The following is a 23,855-nucleotide window of genomic DNA, read 5'->3' on the forward strand; positions in this document are numbered from 1 at the left end:
AACTGCAAACAGCAGAAGATCTGGTGAAGTCAGCTCTTCACAGAAGCTGCTAAGTGTTTAACAACATTGTTGTAATTGATAAACCCACATGTGACCAGCAAATGTGGCTGATTTATGTTCATCTTGCGTGTGTTTCCGTGGATATTCATGGTGGCCAAGTAGAGGCATGTGGATCGTTTAATCGCTGGCCAAGTCAGCTCAGAAATCATCACTGATTGCTCCAAACATTTCTGCCATATCTCATCTGTTACTCGATACAATTCCATCGGTGCCGAAACTCTCATGTCGTCGACAGTACCAAGAAGCAACTTTATCTGCAGCCGTTCTGGTGTCACTCATAGGCCAGCGACAGAAGGTGTAAATAAACACACACCTCATAGTGTCCTCTGGTTTTAGCAGTCACCCACAAACTTAGAGAATTCAAGACAGATGCCTTAAAACCAACTTATTATTGTGTTTGCAGCCTAAAATGATTGCTGCGATCACTTGTTTTTGACTGTGAAGCACGTTATGTTGCCTTGTGTATGAACTGTGCTATATAAATAAAGTTTGATTTGATTTGATTTAAAATCCTTTTTTGACTATCCACATTTGAACCTTTTCAATCTGGCAGAAATCTCAATTAAAACCAGCCCCCCTCAGGCTATTGCAGTTGGCTAATTTTTATAGATCTGAACGCTGTGGGTGGTGGGTCGGAGGTTAAATATAACTCCAGGTTGTGAGTCGAGTTTCTCAGAAAAAGGTTGGCCATTGAATGGCAGCCGTGTTAGATATCTTGTCTGGGAGCTAGGCTACACTTTCAAGGTGTGCGATGGCAGCCCTGCGTGTCTCCATCTCTATTTAGGGAAACTCTGGTGTTCCATCTCAGAGTTCATTGCTTCTGAGAAAGCCCCCTCCGTGCCCTCCTCCCTTTTCCAGCTTTGCAGTTCCAATAATGTCTTCCAGATGACCAGTTGTCCTACATGCAGTTTTGTGTGTTCTGTGGTTTGGAGGACTTTGGCGAGCCAGATCCCTTCACACGCAACATGCCAGCCTGCACTCTCCACCGGCCAAAGAGGATGTGGATTTGGATGAAGTGGTTCATTATTTGCCTGATTGAACACTCTTTGGGTGGAAGAGGGGTAGTTCCTTTAGTAATGAGCCGCACTCATGCTTCAATGAGACCGGTAGATGCCCGCTTTCATGCCTGATTCAAAAAATTGTAATAATTTTTTAAGGCAGCAAGGAAGGAAAATACGTTTGCGAGAAAGGCTTCCATTCATAGTTCCTCTGGATTTTTTAAACTGCAGACTCGTGGAGGAACAGTTGAGCCTTTCAGAAGGGTCGTTTCAAAATACACCTTCCCAAATCCAAATAAAATCCCTGCCAACCCCTTCATCCTTTCATGTCCACACCTGGATGCGGACTTCTGAGGGTGAAAACTCAGACCTGGCTTACCTCATATCACAGGGTATTTGCTTAGCTCCCTGGTCCACCAAAGCCCAACTTTAGTGTTGTAAATACTCACCTTTTACTTTTTGAAGGCAGTCCTTTGGTCTTGTGCCTGCTGCCTTTGAAGGTCTGAGCAGTTTGTAAGTCATGCGCCCAATCAACCTTAAGATGAATCACAGCCCTCACCATTTAATGTCACATGAACATTAATCACAGCCTATGTGCTGACCATTTCAGTTCTTTTGCTTTCTGTTTTCTATTGACATAACCTGGAACTCACCTAAATTTTGTAAAAAAAAACCACCCTACTCATTTAAAACACTCGATTTGGAGAGAAGCAAGGCAAGAAAATCCCCTAAAAGCCACTGTGATCTGAAAAGAGCCAGAAGGATGAGACAGTCGTTTCTCACAGTCATGATTATGTATCATTTTTGTCTAAAATTAACATCCACCAAGACAAAGCGCCTCTGTGGAAGATTTTTTTGTATTGTGCATGTGAAGAAAAAATATTCTTAGGCATTAAAGCAGGAGAAGCACTTCCTCCTGCATTGCTCACATTTTTTATTGTGGCCGTAAAAAAGAATTTACCGTAAAGACAAAGGCGGCGTTATTCCCCGTCATCCATCAAAGGAATGCCCTAAAATAAGAGACCGATACATTCATCTGTCATCTTATAATACCAGCCAGAGTTGGCCTGTCACAGATATACTGATAGCAGCCTATGCTAAACTAATGAGGGAAATTTAAGACTTATTTTAACAGAATAAATGAGCACATGTTAGAGGTGATTTGGTGTGATATCAGAAAGTAGTTTGTCCACAGATTTGAGCTCCTATTTTAAATTTACAATGGTGTCAGCACTGTCTGCTGCACATCTAGAATAGCTATACAACAAAGTATGATTGTCTAATTGTTAAAGGTGTATGACAACGTTAAACATTCCTAAACACAAACTAGTACACAACTTGTACAAGGAAGCTGCTGTCTGAAAACCTTATTCTAAACAGATATTGTTGTAATCTGGCATGCCAGATTGACTGCTTCTAATATCCTTTGCATGGACATATTTCACATTTATCTGGGAAAGCTCCCAGAGGAGCGATATCTGAGCTAATCAACACTTTGGAGGATTGCAAATAGCTTTAACTACTACTGAACCCTGCCCATAGCTACCACCTCTTTTTCCTCTAATGGCGCTGATTGGTCCAAATGATGTTTGGTTCGGCACAAACTTTGTGGATTGGAGCTTGTAAAGATGGATTTGCCTGATGACAAAGCTGGAGAATGGCAAATCCATCTGCTTTGCAAACTTTATATTGTTGTGAAATCAGTAAAGATGCACCGATAGTGAAAATTAGGACCAGTCAATGTTTAAAATAATATTAAAGATGATTGCTTATGCTGATGCAGATTTCTTTCCATCCCTTCTTTTTCAAACTCTGGAAATGTGGATATTTTTACTCATGTTTGACCAAATGAGACAGATCTGAATATGTCAAATTATCAGTTATTTCCATAATCACTCATGCTTAAAAATCCACTAAATTTTGCATAATGCTGGCCACCTTTTCAGTCTCTTTGGAAAGTTTCCTCTTCAAGCTATGCTATTAATCTCAGTTTGAAAGACAGTTGATGGGTCGGGCTTTCCTAAAATCTACCCTGAAAGTCATTTATAATATTTTGACAATAAGGATGAATAACTTTTGATGTAAAACTACCAAACTTTGCAAGGTGTCAGCTTCTTATTTTTAAGATATGCCACTTTATTTTGGCTCTTGTTTTAATATAATGAATATTTTCAGGTCTTCAAGGGTTGCAGCTCGGGCTGCACAAGAAATTGCACTTTTATCATTATGGCAATATGAGCGTTTGCAACAAACATATTTTGAAATTCACTACAAGAAATAAGAGAATTTATTCTGCCAAGCATAATTTAGCATGTGCATATTTATACACACTCTATTCTCATACAGTTAAATTAAACACAAGCTAGTGTTCAATGTCACTCAGAAATAAAAGTTGCAAATTTAGTGAAAACAGATGCTTGCTAGTTTTGATTCACAATGAAAGTGTTCCAAATAGCTGCAGATAAAGCTAAAACAGGCTCTTAATTGTAGTTCTTTTTACATTTACTATCATTATCACAATATTAATAGATGGTATCATATCACTGTCGTTCTCATATAGGGCAGACCTAACATGAAAACACTTGGACTCTAAAATAACTAAACCATGATTAAATGACAATGTGTCAGTTGCTCATATTTAAGCCTGGAGAATCCCACTGCTTTCATTTGGCATACTTTCCTTTATGCTTTCATATCCCAACATATAAAACAGAAAGAAAAGACATGCTATGTCACTTTCTCCCAGTATGGTTCGGCCCAATTTGAAGTAATGCTTGAGAAAATTATGTTTGACAACAAATTATCTCCTATTCTTACACTTGGTGAAGGCCAAGATTACACTTCTAATTAAAAAAATGCATTTTGTGGGTGCTGATTTCGCTCAATTAGTGAGGCTGTCCCAGGTACAGAGGCTACAGTCTGTGTCATACTGGTCCCAGGATTAAATCCTAGCACTGACACCATGTGGTGCATATTATCCCCCACTCTCTTTCCACATTTTCCCTCTCTGTAGTTCTCCTATCAAATACACACAAAATGCCAAAAGAAAAGACTCAGAAAAAGTCATTTCCCTGCAGTGGAACATGGTTGATTGAGAGTTGGAGAAACTTTCCTGCTTCATCTTTTGCTTGCAGATAGATACTGCCACTGTTGTAGATTGTTTGTTCCCTTTAACAGAGAAGCTGGAAACATGTTCTTCACGGTGGTTAACGATCTGTCATTATCTCCTCTAGGCTCCTGTCTGCTGGACCTGACAGAGCAGTTTTCCCTCCCAGAGACGTCTCCCCCTATGCTCGCCAGATTGTTGGAAGCCATTGAGAGGAAAGGTGAGGACTGTCACCTCTCAAAAAGAACCACATGAACCCGTCGATATTTTTTGCATCAGTCTGTATTTGTAATGATTTATGTCTCTCTTATTGTTTACAGGTTTGGATAACCCTACTCTATATCGAACCTTCACTGCTGGGGGTGGACTTGAAGTCAGACAATATTTTGATTGTGGTGAGCAGCTTTTATTGTCACCCTCTTTATAGTTTTATGAAACCACTAGTTTCCACTAACTGTGTGTTTGAGTCGATTAGAGAACAGAGGAAGTCTTTAAAAAAAAAGTACTCGTGTCAGAAATGAAGACAAACTGAGTGAGGTGTGTGTGAGATAAGTGAAAGATTTTCTGTGTGCAGAAATGGCAGGCTTATGCATGATAAAGTTTTGCCGCCTGTAATTAAAGGATTGCTCTGTGCAGAAAGAAGTGTTTGCATTAAAGCACGTGTCTCTTATGTGCGTTTCCTCCTTTCAGATCCTCCCTCTGCAGACTTGGATCAGTTTGAACTTCCCGTCCTGTGTGATGGTCTGCGCAGGTACCTGCAGGATCTCCCCCAGCCTATCATCCCCACTACAATCTATGCTCAGGTGGTCCATACAGCCAAAGGTGAGCTTAGTCAACTCTAGCATACATTCAGCAATCACTTATCTAGCACAGCTGACCTAAAACAGAAGTGCTGACGTAATAAACCCAAGCACATTTAGTGCTTTGCACACAAAACCACAAGATCTTGTCAGCACCATTGAAGCCTCACTGAAGAGCTATAAAAGTATAAAATCTTTTTAAAAGGTGTGCTATATGTGCATTTTTCCATTTATTCTTAACCTTGCATCTGTCTTTCTTTCTCTGTTGCATGCAAAAAGTTCTCACACCACACCATGTTCTGCAGCTCTGCATTCTCGTGCAGTCACATGGCCAGAAACAGGATATCTGTGGTTAATAGGAACTAAAACAAGCCTGAAAGTTTATCTACAGCATCTCGAGGCAGCCAATCACCTGCCAGTGTACCTTACGCTCATTGTCAACCGCACAATCTCTCAGTGGTTTCCAAATCTAACTGCACATGACACTTTCTTTCCATCCCTTCCCTTTTTTTTAAGCATGTCTCGATTTTGTTCTTCTTAGTTTTTATGCTCACATCAGTTTCTCACATCTATGCCTCTGACCTCCTCGTGCCATTTTCTTATCAACAGAGGTGGTGAATCCTGAGGAATGTGCCCAGCTGCTACGTCGCATCGCCAGCACCCCGAGCCTGCCTCCACAGTACTGGCTTACCCTCCACTGTCTGCTCAGGCATTTCTCTAGAGTGTGCCAAAACGGCTCCAAGAACCTGCTCAGCGCCAGAGCTCTGGGCGAGATCTTCAGCCCTGTGTTTTTCAGACAACAGACCACCAGGTGGGTGTCAGAGCAGCCACAGATCATCGTGCCCCGGTCTGTCAAAGATAGACAGTAGACAGACAAGTGTGCAGGCTCAGTCATGCGCTGAGACACACTGACTCTCCAACATGCATGCACGCACACATCAGAGCACAGGCTGCCAGGCACTCGTGGCTTTCAGCAGCCCATGGATATAGGTTGAAGCTTTTCTACTTACCAGCTGTGCTGCACAATTAAAGTAGCTAAGCCCGAATCAGCATCAGATTGAAAGCAGCACAGAGCAGCAGAGCTGGCTGTCACCTGGCTTGTAAAACACTCACTTTATTTAACTCTCCTTTTTTTATTTCCCTCTTCCTCCCACAGTTGTGAACCCAGCTTGGAAGCTCACATCAAGATCATTGAGGTTCTGGTGACCAGTGAATGGAGTGAAAGCCAAGCAGCTCCAGGTAGTTAAATGCTTCCTTTTTGCTTTGCCATGCAAAAGTTTCTCAATGCTCTTGAACAATTCAGGTTGGTATAATGTTTATTTTGCAGCTTTATTAAATGCACCATTTTTGAATAAGCATTTAAGAGGAACTTAGGGTAGCATTTGTCTTCTGCAGAACATGGCTGTGTTTCTGTGGCACCAAAAGGCTGCAGAACATGAACTGAGCGACCTGAAATATTAATAGCTTTGAAGAAAGGTGTCGAGACTTGCAACTACTGCAGTTGTAGAGGAGTCACAGGGTGCACTGTGGAGGGTAAATTACTGACTCTTGACTTGTATGGCTTAGGCAAAGTTAAGATTACTTTGTCATGTGCAGATCAGTGGCGACATACACCTTTCACTGCAGCACATTTCCTGATTTTCATAGTTATATAACAGTGGAAAGAGCACTGCTTGAATTTGGGCTGCAGCTGCAGAGGATGTGTGCTGCCACTTTGGGCTTTGCAGGCTAGCTTGTTAAAAATAAACAAACACCATTAAGTTTGCTTTTAAACAGCCCAATGTGATATGCATCCAAATTTATTTATTGACATTGCTTGATTTGCATTTCCATGCGTTTTCTGTTACTAATCTAGTTTGTAAGATGGTTTGTGGAGTATTCCTAGCTGTGAAGCAAGTTGCCTCTTGGGGATAATAAAAATTCTTTATCCTTGATGTTTAAAAAGATAAAGCAGTGGTAGGATGCTTCATCCTTAAAGATGCACATGTAATTTAGCTTTAAAATAGTAGTAATGAACCATGTTTTTTAGCACGTTTTAAAGAAGGACTGCAGCTCTAAGTGCTTTAAAATCAGGACAATACACCCAAAAAGGACTTGAGATAAAAAACAGGCAGAATGGACAGAAAACAAGGACTCAGTGCAATGATGCGAACAATAATGAAGCTTGTTTGATAATGATAGACATATTTGAAAGTTGAATATGTTACATATGATGGGACTTGAAACGTAACCTTGAATTGCATTTAAGTGAAAGAGAAGCAGTTTAATACAATTGATTATACAGTGGTTAAAAATATGAGTTATAATTGTCAAAGGCACTTTGTGTGTGGTTGGCTTTCAGTTTAACTGAGCACATCTATTTAAAGGTTAAAGAGGTGATAACCAGTACATTTCCGTTTGACATATAACCACACAAGTACAAGGACAGAGGCTTAAAAAGATCTCGTTTCACTCTCTGGTTCTTTTTTTTTTTGTTTCTGATGTTAATTTATATATCAAACACAAAGCTGCAGAGTTTTCGTGGTATCTCTGCAGAGACGAAGCTCGTCTGGTCTGTGTGTGAGTCGCTGTGAGTGTGGTGCATTGCGTGGGACACTTATGTTTTTACAGTGCTAGTTAAAAGCACTGTCGTTGGCTGGCCCAGAGGCCCAGCACTGGCTGTGGCTGTTTAAACATTTTATTACCTGTTAGGGTCTATTTATAATGTTCCTGTGCATGGGCCACTCTCAGCTGTCGGTAATTTGCACCTGCGGGAGCACTCTGCTTGCTGGATGGATGGATAGATAGATGGATTGAAGGGCAGCCAGGCCAGCCAGGCCAGCCAGGCATGTAGGATTCAAACTGTGAGACGCTTCTTATATGACACACACATATAAACACACTTCTGAATCAAGCATACTGCTGTTACAGTATGGTAGACTAGAGATATTGAAATTTTTGATATTTTCTAATGCTACATTTGCTTTAAACAATACAATTTCTGTTATTTCAAAGTTCAGTTGTACAGAAACTTAAATGTTATTTTCAACCAATGCTGCCCCAAACAGACAGTTGACTGGCAGCAGTTGACAGTTTAAGTAGACAGGGGGAACACTGCACAGAGTAGTGATACAGAGAAATAAGAGGTTCAGATTGGTGAAAAATGTCAACGTCTCTGCACAAATGTGCAGGAAAGAGTGAAATTTTGTCAGATTGGTATTACAAAGGGTTACTGTCTGCAAGCCAGTGCATTGAAGATGTTCATCAACAGGCTTAAGGCCTGCCTTAGGGGGCAGAAGTCAACCCAGCTTTAAAGTTGTCAAATTAAGACACACCAGGTAAAATCATGATAAAACCTTAAGCAATATTTAATTAAAGGTATTTTGCTAACACAACTGTGTAGGACTGTTTTGTTTGGATCAGTGTTAAATTTGGCTGTTATTTAAAATTTTGTCTTAATCTTAAGATTAAAATGTTCAATAGTTTAAGTCACATATTAGACATTTGTAAACTTTATCATTTTAGACTAGTTTTAGTTGGAAAAAATAAATATTTTAGTATAGTTTTAGACACCAAAAGTCCTTACATTTTAGTATTTCAGTCAAAACATCTGTTTCCTTTGAAGTAATTTCATCAGCCAGACTTTAAAGTTAACAGTGATAAGAGACAATCATATCAATGCAGGATCACACTGATGAAAATGCGGACATACCTTACAGAGTAGAGAAATACCCTGGATTTTGAATGTCCAACAGCCTAGCACTAACATGTTAGTCTTCTTTACAAAAAACCAAACTTACTTTTCATTACTGCTTTTCTCACCGAAGATCTTTTGTCAGCTGTGCTTAGTCCTGTTAATGGAAAAAATGTAGTCACCCAACATTTTTAGATGTCATTTTAGTCCACAAAAATGGTTCCGTGTCAGAGAATGACCAGACCAATCAGTGTCATTTGAGAATGATACGCTAGATACGGACAAGGTTTAGTTGAAGAGACTGCACCTGTGGGTAGTGCTCTGCTATGGTTGAGGCTTTTCTTAGAGGAAAATATGTTTTTGCTCTTTTTCTAACCGCCCTTGTCAAGAGTTACATTTTTACCAGCTGGCTCCACTGATAGTTAACAAAGATAGCAGCTGCCTGTTGAGCATGTGTCATGTAGTTTACTGCTTGGAATGGCCCATGCTTCCTACATCATATGTATTATCACTCTGATTGGCCCATCATGATGTGAAATACAAGAAATACATCCCATGCAGTGAATACGTGAAACAGTCTATCTGTTTTGGGGTCCAGGAAATAATTCTTGTTACCCTGATCTGGAAATGTATATAGGTATTGTAATTTTTTGCAAGTATGGTACAGAAATGGTAAATTCTGGTGTCGTGAAAACTCTTCAGTCACCTGCCTCATACAGCCACATAAAGGAAAGGGAGGAAGAAAAGCCTGCTTTGTAAACACTAATGTATGTTTTGTACATGTGTTTCTGTGAATGACTGGTGTCTGTGTGTGTGTTAGAAGTGTGTGTGCCTCCTCCCAGTTACTGCCTGCCTATTTTAAGTAAGCGACAAAAGGCCCACTTAGATTTGGTTGGCTGGAAAGTCGGCCTGCTCCACAGAGCTCTTCTTGTTAACTGAGAGCTGCTTCCAGTTTCTAGGGCCGCTCTCCTCCCCTCCGTGCTCCCTCCTTCCCTCCACATGTCCTCCCTGCCTCAAAGTGCCCAGCTCAGCAAATATTTGAAACTTTGCAAGTTAATCATAAGACTGAACTCCCCCTCTCCTCCCCTCTCGTCCTCCCTCCCTCCCCCTTTGCAAACAGAGAAAAAGAGAGAGAGGGAGAGACACGCACACACGCAGCTGGCACGAGCGGCTGCTTTCAGAAACAGACTGCACTGACACCAGAGCAGCTCCTGCTAATCATTAACTATCTGCCTCCATGCGAGCAGGCCTCACAAAGCTCTGAGAGAGAGCGAGAGAGAGAGAGAGAGAGAGAGAGAGAGTCTTTAGCACTCTCTCAGCAGGAACCGAGCACTCACTCACTCAGCGCCACTTGTGTCGCATGTTGCACCTGCCTCACGCCGAGCGGATTACCTGGATTTCATTAAGAAGCACATAAAGCTGCAACTTTTTTTTTTCTTTGACAAGAATCAAACAAATTCAGCTTTTCACTGGCCTAAACTATGAAATGGAGCTTTACTGCAGGACTTGAAATTAACTCTGTTGGATTTAATTTACCTTTTGGGAATAAAAAAGAAGCTCCAAAGAAGATTCACCAAACCATGCACAACTTGCAACGTAAGTTTCATTCTCTGTGTCTTTTTTAAAAAAATGATCATTGGAAAGTGGGACAGTGTATTTCAGCCTCTGGGCTTTAACAGAAAGAGGCCACATGAGGTAGAATAAGACACAAATACCTCAGCTTTAGTAAGAACAGAACAAGTATAATAACTTTTTTGTTTTCTTAAAGCCTGCAGTCAAATCTGCCAGAAAAGTGTGTTGCCGCAGGTGTTGCTCGAGCTGTATGGTTATAAAATATTCCTGCAGAAGTCTGCTTGGCTTTAGGGCAAGCTTATGTAGACTTCATTGAAGATTTTTAATATTCAAGGCAGCCTTAAACTCTCCTGACAGGTTGAGTATTTCTATCAAAGTATTTTAAACCTTTAGACAATTGTTTTAGTCTTTAAAAAGCAGGCTCTCGTATATAACATGTGCAACACAATGATTTTTATTCCCAGAGACAACTTTGTTACTTCTTAAGAATTCAAACTGATTCTGACTTGAACTTGTAAGGACATCGACCGCGTTCCTTCTTCAATCCTTTATACCTTACTAAGAACTAGGTCTATTTTAATTTCACTCAGGATATCAAGGGAGCTATCTCTGTCATGCCGAGTGTCACGCTGTGGGATTACAGGCGTATTTCAGAGCTCCGGGTGCCGCTGACCGGGGCTCAGGCATTATAATTTAGCTGCGTACGTGCTGCTGCAGCAGAGCTGGCTTTGTCTGAGTGCCAGCAGTGGGACGGACTAAACCTTCTGCACGACACACGCAGGGAGGAGGGGCCGAGCGAACCTGCAGGAGAGCCAGTGGCCACAGAGAGCGAGAGAGAGAGAGGGAGAGGATGACAGAGGGGAAGCATGGATCAGGCTGCAGCTCCCTTTTTTTTCTGCGTGTAGAGAGATGCTGTTTGTTTGCTTTCAAGATGGATGCATGCTAGGACGGAGCGCTGGATGCTGCAGAGATATTTATTTTCCGGTTTAGTTGTAGAGAATTGAAGCAGGAAGGCATAAAAAAAACGGTACTGGGCTTTCAGAATGACCTCATCGCTCTCAGGAAATGAAAGATGCAGGAGCGGTTGGTGACAGACCCCCCCTGTGATTGGCTGTGGTAAGTGATGTAACACGTTACTGAGCAGGCTGCCCTTAATGGCTTTTTAGTCAAATACATCTTTTTGTGGTTGTTTCAAATAAAAAGGGACCATTTACTGCGATTTGCCTCTCTTAGGAGCTATTGTGAAGGCTGCAAAGGGGTTAAGAATTAGAAATTTCTAGTAATCCTGGGCTGAAATGCGATCAGGATGGAAGGCAGCCGTGCTGAGCGGTGCAGAGGAAACCATGTGCTCCTGTGGCTGAAGTGGAAGGCTGTATTTTGTGCACAGATTGGAAACCTCTGCATTTTCTGCCATGTCACAATTGTCTGGCTGAAGTGAACAGAGCTGTCGCTGCTGCTGCTGCTGGCTTTGGTCTCATTGAGCTCCAGTCTCGCTCGGTCCATTGTAGCAGAAAGGGTGCTAATGCAGAGGGAGTGAACAAAGGCAGTGCAGATTTGTGGGTTAAAAATAGCCTGCTACCTTAGCGGTGCTACAGTCAGTGTCTGCAGCCACTGCAGCTTTAAGATTGCCTTTAACCAGTTAAAATAGGATGAAATGTTGTCTCCACTGGTGGATTATAAAAAAAAAAATGCAAATTTCACCCTGATTGCATTAGAGTAGACATGATTGCAGAATTAGTCTTAGTGATGTGAAATTTCTATGAAATTAAAGCTGAAGGGAGAACCCTGTAGGGGAATCACTCTTTATCAAGGTTTTTCCCTCTCATTATCTACCCTGTTTCATTATAAGATGTGCAAAGGGCATATTTAACCTTTGCTGTTATAAAGCAATTACATCTCTGCATGAAACCAACAGGTCAATATTCCTGCTGTAGTTTGCAGCAAGCAACACTTAAAGATTTCTCCTTTTCTTGAATGAAATTTATTCTGCCTGACTCATGCTTCATTTCCCCTCCCACTGCCTCACCGTTTCACCCGCTCCCGCCGTAGACGGGCTGCTTTTTTTTAAAGCCGTGATTAATCAATGGGAGAAAAAAGACAAGTGAGAATCAGAGTGGGTGGAATTCCCTGCATCTGTGAAATGCTTCTTTCTTTTGCAATTACCTGGTAAATTCAGCAAAGTGGATCTTAAATTTGGCATCCAGGCGTCCTTTTCTTCAGTGGAGCGAATAACTCAGAGCTCAAAGAGAATCATCAGATGTGCTAATGAGACATAAAGTCAGGCATCGAATTCCAGCTGAGAGTGAAATTTGAGCACTTTCAGTAAGTTTTGACTCCTCTTGTCCTCACAGCTCTACCTCCAAAGCCACCCAAGCCCACTTCTGTGACTAACAACGGTATGAACAACAACATGGCTCTGCAAGACGCCGAATGGTACTGGGGGGACATCTCGAGGGAGGAGGTCAATGAGAAACTTAGGGACACCGCCGACGGTACGTTTTTGGTGCGTGACGCCTCGACGAAAATGCACGGAGACTACACTCTGACTCTGAGGTGAGCTCACTTCTGCTTCACTCCGAAATAATTTCCTTATCTTTATTTCACAGTTAGTTTAATCATGTTTCTGCTGTTTTTGTCTACAGGAAAGGAGGAAACAACAAGCTCATTAAGATATTCCACCGGGACGGGAAGTATGGCTTCTCGGACCCTCTGACCTTCAGCTCAGTCGTCGAGCTCATCAACCACTATCGCAACGAGTCTCTGGCTCAGTACAATCCAAAGCTCGACGTCAAGCTGCTCTATCCCGTCTCCAAACACCAGCAGGTCAGCAGCACTGTCATCCAAATCAAAAGTGTATCAGTATTCCTACATTTAAGTGATTTAACTCTAACTTTTTGCCTGGTTTTGATTCTTTCCTCAGGATCAAGTGGTAAAAGAAGACAACATCGAAGCTGTTGGGAGGAAGCTGTGCGAGTACCACCAGCAGTACCAGGAGAAAAACAAGGAGTATGACCGTCTGTATGAAGAATACACAAGAACGTCACAAGTGGGTACAAGTCAAGAAAAAATTCAGAAGTTTTCTGCAGCACTTACACAAGATGCACTAATGCTCTGCCTTTGCTTGCTTCCAGGAAATCCAAATGAAAAGGACGGCTATAGAAGCGTTTAATGAAACTATAAAGATATTTGAGGAGCAATGCCAAACACAAGAGCGGTACAGCAAGGAGTATATCGAGAAATTCAGGAGGGAAGGCAACGACAAGGAGATCCAGAGGTAAGAAGACAACACACTCAGATTTGTTATAAAAAGCAAATTGAATGGTTGAATCATGCATTAAACTTTCGGTCTTGTTGCTTTTAGGATCATGGGAAACTATGAGAAGTTAAAATCCAGGATAAGTGAGATTGTAGACAGCAAACGTCGGCTGGAAGAGGATCTGAAGAAACAGGCAGCAGACTACAGGGAGATTGACAAGAGAATGAACAGCATCAAGCCCGACCTCATCCAGCTCCGCAAGACCAGAGACCAGTATCTCATGTAAGTAGTGCGTCTGAAACTTAAATGTTCCCTCTGGAGCGATCAAAGTGGGTCTGTCCTGGTTTTTAACGTCCTTGTGTTGCTTTCTTTGTCAGGTGGTTGACCCAGAAGGGAGTCAGACAGAAGAAACTCAACGAGTGGCTCGGAATCAAGAACGAGAACACAGAAGAGTGAGTGTCCTTTATTTCACTTCAAACGGCACACAAAAACAAATCACCTTTCCTGTGGTGCTTATGTTGAGCTTTTCTCTGCCTGTGCAGTCAATACTCTATGGTTGACGACGACGAAGACCTCCCTCATCAAGACGAACGCTCCTGGAAACTGGGCAACATCAACCGACTGCAGGCAGAGGCGCTTCTCCAGAGCAAGAGAGACGGAACATTCCTGGTCCGAGACAGCAGCAAAGCAGGATGCTACGCCTGCAGCGTTGTGTATGTATCAGCACATGCTCACTTCAAAGAGATGTTAAATGAGAGCCACACTGTTTTCTGAATCAAAAAATGGCCGTCAGGTGTTGATATGATCGTTGGAACAGGTTCTGCCTGCTTTAACCGCTCCTGCTTTTCATACCCGACATTCAGAGCCCTACATTTAACGTTTGCAGTCATGTATTTAAAGATCAAATCCAGTCCGATTGGCTGTATATGTAGGGCATATTTTGGAAAACATTCATGTTCATCCACATTCATGCCAAAATCAGCAGTTATAAAACGCACCGCAAAATGTGTTCAACATACTTGAATCGTGGAAGATTGCATTAGAGGATGGATCAAATTGAGATATCGTGATGAATTTTTAGATGCAAAGTTATCCATACAAATGCAACAAGGTGATTTTATATTCAACAGAATAGAACATATGTAGATTCTCAACTATATTTTCTAAAACTGCCTGAAATTTGCATCAAATAATTAAAGAATAAGCAGAACAGAACTGCTGAAATTTACCAAATTAATCCATTGAAAGGGAAATTCTTTGGCTACTGTTACAAGACAACACTGAAAGGATGACCCAATTAATGTAGTTTTATTAGTTTTTAATGCGAAGTTACTCCAAGAAATGTAACAAAGAGATTAACTTCCTTACAAACAAAAGTTTTGGAAGGTTTACAACTTGTTTTTTTTTTTTCCTCAAACAGTCTTAAATTTGCTTCAAATGGTTTAGAAAACCCCTGTTTTACACATAATAGCACTTATCTGCATTGTAAGAAGAAGGAAAAACTAAACTTTGACAGTCTTTCTTGGCAGAAATGCGGACATTTGAAAAAATTAATTCAAGGAGGGTCAAAAGAATGAAAATGAGCTACTGGTGAAAGATTGTATTGAAAGAAAGACCAAACTGGTACAGTTGCATTCGTTTTTAATGCAAATAAAATGAAATTAGATTTTATACCTCTCAGACTAGAACTTTAGAAAATTTAAATGTACTTGATTTTCTAAAACAGCCTTGAATTTGCTCCAGGTGGTTCAGAAAACCCTGTTTTGTAAAATACAGATGCTTGGTTGCATTGAAAAAACAAGCAAAAACTCAACTTTTTACTTTATTTCTAAACAAAACTGAAAATTTGCAAAACAAATAATCCATGAGTTAGTTGTTAAAATTTCCTGTTTAAAGCCCTTAAAAGTATAAATTTCTGCTTTTTTAGTCATTTACGAAATTACACACAGTTTTTGTGCTGTTTGTGTGAAAACATGAGCAATAAGAGTCTATCAGGAAATTCTGATGAGTGCTGTTCACATCCTTTTTTAAGTTTTAATCATCCGAACATGAAAAACTATCATCATGCATCCCTGTTTAACCTCTTCTTCTAATCAATCTACTTTTAAACAGCGAGCCATTATATAATGAATCAATCTGTAGAGAGGACACAGTTATTGCCTTTGGACACAGAACACCGTGTGACCTCCTGTTTGTCCTCTCTTCACAGCGTGGACGGCGAGGTGAAGCACTGCGTCATCAACAAGACCCCCTCAGGTTATGGCTTCGCCGAGCCGTACAACCTGTACGGCTCCTTAAAGGAACTCGTTCTCCACTACCAGCACACGTCTTTGGTCCAGCACAATGACTCTCTGAATGTGACGCTAGCGTACCCGGTCTACGCCCAGCAGAGACGGTGAGGACCCCCCCACCCAACCCCCACCCCGGATGTTTCCACATGGACACGAGGAAAAGGCCTCATGGGAGTTAGAGATGAAACGTCCTTGGACTCCGTGATTTTAAAACTGAAAGAGGCTCTGTTTGCAGACTTGGAAAAAAAGAAAAAGCCTGAAACATTTCAGTGACTTTGCTCCGACCACGAGCCTGAGGCGAGTCTGAATGTAGATTTCTTTCTCTTTTGCTTTTCGTGGGAGCACAGAATCAAGCGGAAACTGCTGAAATCTCCCCCAGCAGAGGACATCTGAGGCCTTTTCTTAATGGTGCTTGTTCTTTTTTCAAAGCTTTACCAGCCGGGAATGTCTAATCGCAGCAAGATAAACTCTTCACATGGAACTGTACCCACCGGCCACAACTCTGTTTTTCCACTTTTTCTTTTTCCCTTTCATGTCATCTTCGTGTATGCCTGCGTGCGAGCGTGTTTCTGCACAAGTGTTTGTGTGTACGTGTGTGTGCGTGATTGTCCATGTGACCAAAACTCATAGAATCAGGAAACTGTGTGACGTTTGTGGGGGAGTGTAACACATTTGCTTGTGTTAACTGTTAAAAAAGCCGACCTCGTGTCGGCTGATAAATGTAGCAAAATGGCACTTTTTAAACAAAGTTTAATTTTTTTTTGTTTTTGAAAAGACTCCTATGGACTTTAATGCGAAGAGCAGAGATCTTCATCCTGCCTTCTCTCAGTCGAGCATTATAGCGCAGAAGTAAACTTGATCTTTACTGTGGGCAGGTGAAACTATGAATGGACTTTGTATTTCATGTACATATGTGAAAATGTGCAAAAAGTCATGAATCAAAGTGCACCATACCAAAAAGGATCAGTTCCTGTTTAGTTCTATTCTGATCTGCTATGCAATTCTTTCTCCATCACTTCTTCAGAACTGTGTTTTACTCTGTTGCAAACCCTCAATATAAGCTTGTTTTATTGCTTGAAAAGTATCTTTTCCTGTGTAAATATCCCCCCGAGGATATTTTGTGTCAAAATGCTACGATACAGTAAATTGCTTATGATTTTTAAAGATAATAATAGCAACATACACTTTATTATAAATGACTTTAACAGCTGGTATAAAGATGGAAAAGATGAGTATTTTATTAGACTTATTTTGCTTCAAACTAATGTTCTTCTCAGGCAGAGCCTCTTGAGTATTTGAGCTGCTTCAGTCACAAGAACTATTTCTTACAGAGCTAAACTTCTTTGTTTGGACGGACAAAGAAAGAACTCAGAGAAACGGGGATGATGGGATAGTACGACCCTTAGAGACCATCACCACGAAAACAACAGTATAGATTTATTTTGTTATAAAATATATATGTTCCCATATGAGAATATATCAAAGCAGACTGGTGTTTTCAGCCGATGGATATTGTTATTAAAGATCAATAAACATTGTCCACTTAGTATTTTTCTGTATCAGAAAATCACTGTGTTTACATAGGTGGATCAGCTCATTTCAGATCTGTCTCTAATTTCATATTTCAGATTTAAAAAAGGACAATTGTCTGTGGAATCCTTAAAAACACAACAGCTCAACTATATTATTTCTTCACCCATCTTTTATTCTGGATTTCACAAGTCCAATTTATCGGTACAGGTGTAAACCCAGCAAACTGGTTAATAAATTAAACTGCTTCAAATTTAAAACATATCGCCCTTATGTCTAACCAATGTGAAAACACAAATCAAACCACTCTAAAAACAAAATGTTTGCCATTAATGACAAGTGTAATTTACAGTCCTAAATCTTTTGCCATGAAATGATGTTGATGTGATATTTTTACCCCCAACCCCCCAAAAATGTACTCATGGTCAGCACAGCTGTCAACTTTAACTCTTAAATGTATCTTTGTGTAACAAAATTAATTGTAAAAATGTTAACCTAATGCCATTTTGAATTGTGAAATCTGACTTTAATTCTCCAACTTTGGCACAACTTTCTTTGTGGGGAAAAAAATGTCACCACGTTTATGAAAGAGAGCAAAAAAATGAGAGAAAAACAACCGCAAAGTCAGTTCTTTCAACATGAAAACTTTTTCTATATTGTCTTGCATATTATTCGAAGCCCCATCATGGCAAACTGTTGTACAGCTTGATCAAGCTACTAAAATGTGTTTTAGATGTATTAGGTTTCTTATTTGGATTTTTCAAAGCTGTTAACAGACATCATGGATACTAGATTGTTTAACTAGACTGTTTTATTTACTGCCCCTACAGCTGCTGGCATGAGCGTTTGTTTGTCAAAACTACTTTTTTCTTTTTTTTAATTCTTGGACATCATGCACCATTATTTTCTTTGCCCCATCTCTGGGTTGTACGATTATTTTTGGTGTCTTTTTTTTTTATTTGAAGCTCATTTCTTTGTGGGTGTCCCTAGACATGATGATTGGATTGAGATTTATCAGTGTTCCCCCCCAGTTTTGCTTCAAATCTGTATTGGGCTTTGTTAAAAAGGAAATAAAACACTTCTTTTTAAGAAATTCATCCAGTTCTTGTGTCATTTATGAGGCATATGTGCTGTGCTTTTTGTTCATTTTAGATTTATTTGACCATATTCCCTGGGTGATCATTTTCTGCAGGGTTTCTCACAAAAATGAGCAATTAACTTTTTTCCAGACTGAAAATGTCTTTAAATCTTTGCATATGACCAGATTTACAAACTGTTTTATAACCATTTAGCTATAAACTACAGCTGTCTTAAAAATGTAGCCATTTATTAAAGTTCAGTTGTTTATAGTTAAATATAATATTATCATGTAGTATCTTTGGGTATTTAAACAGTTCAAAAGGAAAGACTTAAAAATAAATGGTGGTTAGGTACACAGGCGGCCTGGGTTCAAGTATACCCTGAGGCTCTTGTGCTTCATGCTCATTCTCTCCGTTTCCAGTCCTTTCTCTCCAATAAAGGCAAAGAAGCCCAATTAAATCTATCGTTTAAAAAAAAAAAAAAAAAAAAGGAATCAAATTGCCAGCTTATGCAATATTGGCTATAAAAGTACTGTTTTTTTTTTTTCTAAAGATAATGTTGGCAAAATTGATTTTGCCAAACATGAAGCTAGCTACTTTAGAAACATAGCCTGAAACAGCTTGATGATTGTCAGCTTGTATTGTTTTAATCGGGACAACAAAAAATCTTGGAAATTGCTAACTTAACAGTTGTTAGTTTGACAACATGTATACTTAATGTATTAACTAGCTTACATCATGTTAACTTTGGTTGTTTTGGTAAGCATTACAGCAGCTAATTTTAGCTATTTTAACCTAATTAATGGCTAAACATTCATACTATTTTCTATGTAGGAAAGGCTAAAATTACTGGCTCACATCACACTGGCTTGGTAAAATAAACAGACAATGCATATAAACAAGGAAATGCAATGCTGGCTTATTTTAGCTAACCTTGTCAACATAGTTGGCTTGTTTAAAGCTAACATGGGAAAAAGGAATGAGAAAAAAATGCACTGTTGTTAAAGAAATGTAAGCTAGCTTGAAAATGTACCTAACGCCATGTTAGCATCTTCAGGAACTTGCCACATAACATTACCTTTAGCATCAAATTAATTGGCCATAGCAGCATTTTTGTTTTAGGCTGTACAACAGCAAAAGGTTAAAATTGTTCACTTACCAATTATAAGCTTGATAACAGGACTAACTTGCAAACATAATGTTAGCTTTAGTTGTTTTGGTAAGCACCACAGCTAAGTTGTTAACACAAATGGCTGCACATTCATTCTAGCTGCTACAGAAGCCAAGCTATAAACTATTATGCATCATATTGGCTTAAGAAAAAATTAATGGGCAATGTATACTGAGAAGTAGATGTAAAACTTACTTATTTTTGATAGCATAGTTGGCTTATTTTAGCTAGCAAAGCTAACATTTGATTTTTTTAAAGTGAGACAAAAATTTATCTTGCTGAATAAATGTTAGCTAACTTAATTCTAACTAAATTCATGTTAGCTTGTTTCAGAAACTTGCTACATGATATTAACTTTGCAAGAACTTGCTTGTTGATATCATGATAGCTACAGTAGGGCTAAAATTCCTTGCTTATATTTGGTGGGAGGAAAAAAGTGATAGGCTACACATAGTAACAAACTAATTAGCTTATTTAAGCCAACACTGCATAAGCTACTTTCAGTCACTACCTAGCTGCTAGCTAGAAATATCTGAATGCTAATATTACTGTTATGTAGCTCTGACGTAATGACCAAATATTGTCTTTGATGCTTAATTTACTTGCTAACACAGTGTTAGCTAAAATTGTTGTGGTTTGATTGCAGTTACTGAGTTTAGAACATTTTAAGTAGCTAGATAAAGCTGGCCACAAACAGTTTTTAGCTTTACACAGTAGCTAGCTACAGTAGTAAGGGCTAAAACTGCTCACTTATTTTGGTGTGTGGAGGACAGAAGGGCGCTACACATACCAAAACACCAATTAGCAGCTAACATAGCGTTAGCTAAAAATGTTACATGAAAGTTGCTATTTTAGCAATGTTTAGTAGCTAGGGCACAAACAGTTGTTAATTTAGTTTTACACAGTAGTAGTTAGCTAAAATTGCTAGCTTAAATTATTAAGTATTTTAACTAACATTGCTCAGCTGGTTTCAGACACTTTCTAGATAATATTATGTATGTTAACTAGGAGTGACTGAATGCTAACTGCTTGGTAGCTAATATACACCATACAAAGGCTTAAAACTGATGTTAACAGATTTTGTGGAAAGGTAGGTAATAATTTATTTAGCTAAAAAATATGGTTGTATTTCTCCAGATTTTAGAAAAAAAAAAACAATTGGCTTTACAATTGCTCATTTATTGAAAACTTAGCAAAGAATTTAAATACATCAGAGATAATTGTAACAATAAATAACCAAATTTTTTTTACTATGTCAATATAACCAAATATGTTAATAGCCCAATTATTATTATTCAACAAAAGGTCTAAAGACCAGAAATAACTGAAATTTATAATAAGGAAATGTTAATGCAGTTGTTTATTCAAAATGAGAGCAGCACTAATACTCTTGAAGAAGCTGCTCATTAGTCTCAGTCGCCACTCGTACTATAGTTAGCTGACATAATTTGGCCCCTAAGATTCAGCTAATACCTTTGATACCTCACCTGTAATGACCCTGTCAGATAACAGTGCTGGAGTGTCAGGGAGATTAGAAACAGCCAGCAATTGTCGTCTGTGTAGATGGGAGCTTAACCTGGGGTCTTAAACTCTTGTCCATCTCTGCAAAGACAACAGATTTATTTTCTACATAAACCTTTCTCAGAATTGTAAGGTAATCATCCGGTAAACCTTTGTCCTGCTTCTCTCCAGTAACAAACAAATGCTCCACAACATTAGCATGGATAGAGTAACTTCTAAGAGACCTAAATGATGTCCTCAAATGCACTAGGTAAGTCAGAACCAAAACATATTGTCATATAATGTTTTCATATAAAACAAGGAATACAATTACATATCCTATATTTAAAAACCAAAAAAAGCTATTAAACAAGTATCAGAACAATAAATTACATTTACATGTTTCTATCAGACTAATGGATGGTCATAAGGCCTATGTAAAATGTCTCAACCATAAAATAAATTAGTGAGTTCAGTGAAATTTAAATGGATATGCTCTGAGTGAAGAATAACCTTATGTTGGGGAAGTTTCAAGAGCAGTCTTAAGGACAATTTTGGATGTGATGGATCATTATTGGTCAGTCGTCTAGTTCTCTTTCTGTTGTTTATGAGCTGTTCATTGTCTGTGGTTGTGTAATTAATCTTGATCAGTTCTAGTATTCTTTTGTATTTATTGTTACTTTTAATCAATGGCCATGCTAGAATATGAATTTACCCCCCCCCAAAAAATGGTTTAACATTGGTTATTATGCTAGCTATAGTTTGTGTCCTGTGAAGTTAAACTTCACAAGTGTACGTGGTTAACATCTATTACATCAGCAAATTAGCAAAATATTGTGTTAGCATGAAACATGATTGCACAGTAACAAGAAACCATAGCTAGTTTACATTGTGACCATTTTTTTTTATGTCAGCATGTTACAACACTTATATAATGCTAATTATTATATCTGTATTATGTTATAACTATTGAATGTTAGCATGCTAATATTAGCATAAAACTAGTAAGAAGCTAACCTTAGCTAGTATGGGAAACCTTTTACTTATAACATCAGCATGTTAGCACAATTAGTGGTAGCACATTAATTATAAAGTTTAGTTAGAGGGCTGGTGAACATTTTACTCCTTACACCAGCATGTTAGCCAAGTCATTGTATGTTGGTACGCTTATATTAGCATGAATATGGTTGTACAATAACAAGTTACCATTAGCTGGTGTACATGGTGTACATCATGTTAGCTTAATCATTGTTTAGCATGCTAACATTAGTGTGAAAGTGGTAGCACGCTAACAAGGTAAACTCAGTGTGTGGACATGGTGAACATTTTTCTTGCTTAATCAAAATTTAAGCGTACTGATGTTAGATTTAATATGTCTATAGTATAATTGTATTGCACGCTTTTATTAGCATCAAGGAGGTAGCATATTAACTTGAAACCTTAGGTAGTCAAAATTGTGAACATTTTAATCTTCACACCAGCATTTTAAAACGATTAACATAAATGTATTAGAAAGTGATTGCACACTAACAAGTTCACCTTAACTGGTTGAAAATTTTAGACCACTAAATAAGCCACATCATTGTTTAGCATGCTAACATTAGCGGGAAAGTGTTAGCACACAAACAACTTGTGCTTATCTTGTGCACATGTTTAAATTTTACTTGTTTCATTGAATGTCAGCCAAATTGTTATATTAGCATGCTTCTGATAGCATGAAAGTGTTAGCACACAAACAAGTTAACTCTTGCTAGTGTACATGGTAAATATTTTTCTAGTAACAACAGCATGTTAGTCAAACCATGGTATTTTAGCATGTTTGTTTAAGTAAGAAAGTGTAAGTACACCAGCAAGAAGCCTTGGCTAGTGTACATAGGTAACATTTTACTTGTCAAATCAACATTACCAAAGTAGCATATTTGTATTAGCATGAAAGTGGTAGCCTTAACCTTAACTAGTGGATGTGGTGACCATTTTATTTGTTTTAGTCAGCAGTTCCTAAATTATGTTAGCATGCTTATATTTGCATAAATGTGTTAGCACACAAATAAGTTTACCTTAGCTGTTATATCCGCATGTCAGTCAGTCATTGTAAGTTAGCATGAGCATTATCTCAAGTGTCCAGTGCTAGCTTGGTACAGCCTAAACCACTGGCATACCTGTTGAGTTTTTAGTTTTGTATGTTAGCGTGGCATTATTCCTAATGGTTGTCAGTCATTTTGCATTTTTCCAGGAACACAATAACCTTGTTAAGATTTTAATCATGACACAGGTTTATCTTTCACCACCAGCATGCTGGAATAATACCCTTGAGATACTCACAAGAGCACAAACCAGTTTTTTGAGTCACAGCTGAGAGGAAACCTTCAAGAAACAACTTTGATGCCTAAGACGTTCAAGCTCTGCAGACGTGACCTTCATACCAAACGTGTAACCGAAGTAGAACACAACATCAGCTCAGAAATGCAATGCCAGATTTTTTCTCTTTTTCTCACAAGACAAAATCTGCTCAGTTTATCTGCAGAGATGATAAGCTGACATGTCTGTTAATCTGACAGATAGCTGTCATAAGCTCCTAACAATGCGTGCTGTGTGAGAATTTTGTGTGTGCCTTTGTAAAGGATCAAGCCATTATTTCTTATCTTTATTGTTCGCTTCACCTGAGAAACAGAAAAGGCTAACACAACACATCCTGATAAACTCTGAATTTACTTTGCTACATCTCCTATAATACTGTACGTAATCAAAAAAACACAGACTACTGAATGCAGGGGTTTCTTGTAATGTGTGAAGCTTTGATGTATAGCATTGTTACTTTT

The 23,855-nt window shown here is 39.0% G+C and overlaps 1 protein-coding gene across 1 annotated transcript in view; it reads left to right on the plus strand.

The window, feature by feature from the left end:
• The window catches only part of pik3r1 (phosphoinositide-3-kinase, regulatory subunit 1 (alpha)), a 36,657-nt gene extending 18,274 nt beyond the window's left edge, over positions 1 to 18,383 (plus strand). Inside the window, exons 3-15 of the mRNA XM_041810241.1 lie at positions 4,292 to 4,384; positions 4,485 to 4,559; positions 4,855 to 4,986; positions 5,574 to 5,775; positions 6,121 to 6,203; positions 12,561 to 12,762; positions 12,852 to 13,032; positions 13,130 to 13,255; positions 13,341 to 13,483; positions 13,571 to 13,747; positions 13,843 to 13,917; positions 14,008 to 14,178; positions 15,675 to 18,383. Coding sequence (XP_041666175.1) covers positions 4,292 to 4,384; positions 4,485 to 4,559; positions 4,855 to 4,986; positions 5,574 to 5,775; positions 6,121 to 6,203; positions 12,561 to 12,762; positions 12,852 to 13,032; positions 13,130 to 13,255; positions 13,341 to 13,483; positions 13,571 to 13,747; positions 13,843 to 13,917; positions 14,008 to 14,178; positions 15,675 to 15,864 — 1,850 coding nt within the window. The 3' untranslated portion in view covers positions 15,865 to 18,383. The remainder of the gene's footprint in view (positions 1 to 4,291; positions 4,385 to 4,484; positions 4,560 to 4,854; positions 4,987 to 5,573; positions 5,776 to 6,120; positions 6,204 to 12,560; positions 12,763 to 12,851; positions 13,033 to 13,129; positions 13,256 to 13,340; positions 13,484 to 13,570; positions 13,748 to 13,842; positions 13,918 to 14,007; positions 14,179 to 15,674) is intronic.
• Positions 18,384 to 23,855: the final 5,472 nt, after the last annotated feature.

The sequence above is a fragment of the Cheilinus undulatus genome, linkage group 17 (genome assembly GCF_018320785.1).
Source record: "Cheilinus undulatus linkage group 17, ASM1832078v1, whole genome shotgun sequence".
NCBI classification, from domain to species: Eukaryota; Metazoa; Chordata; class Actinopteri; order Labriformes; family Labridae; genus Cheilinus; species Cheilinus undulatus.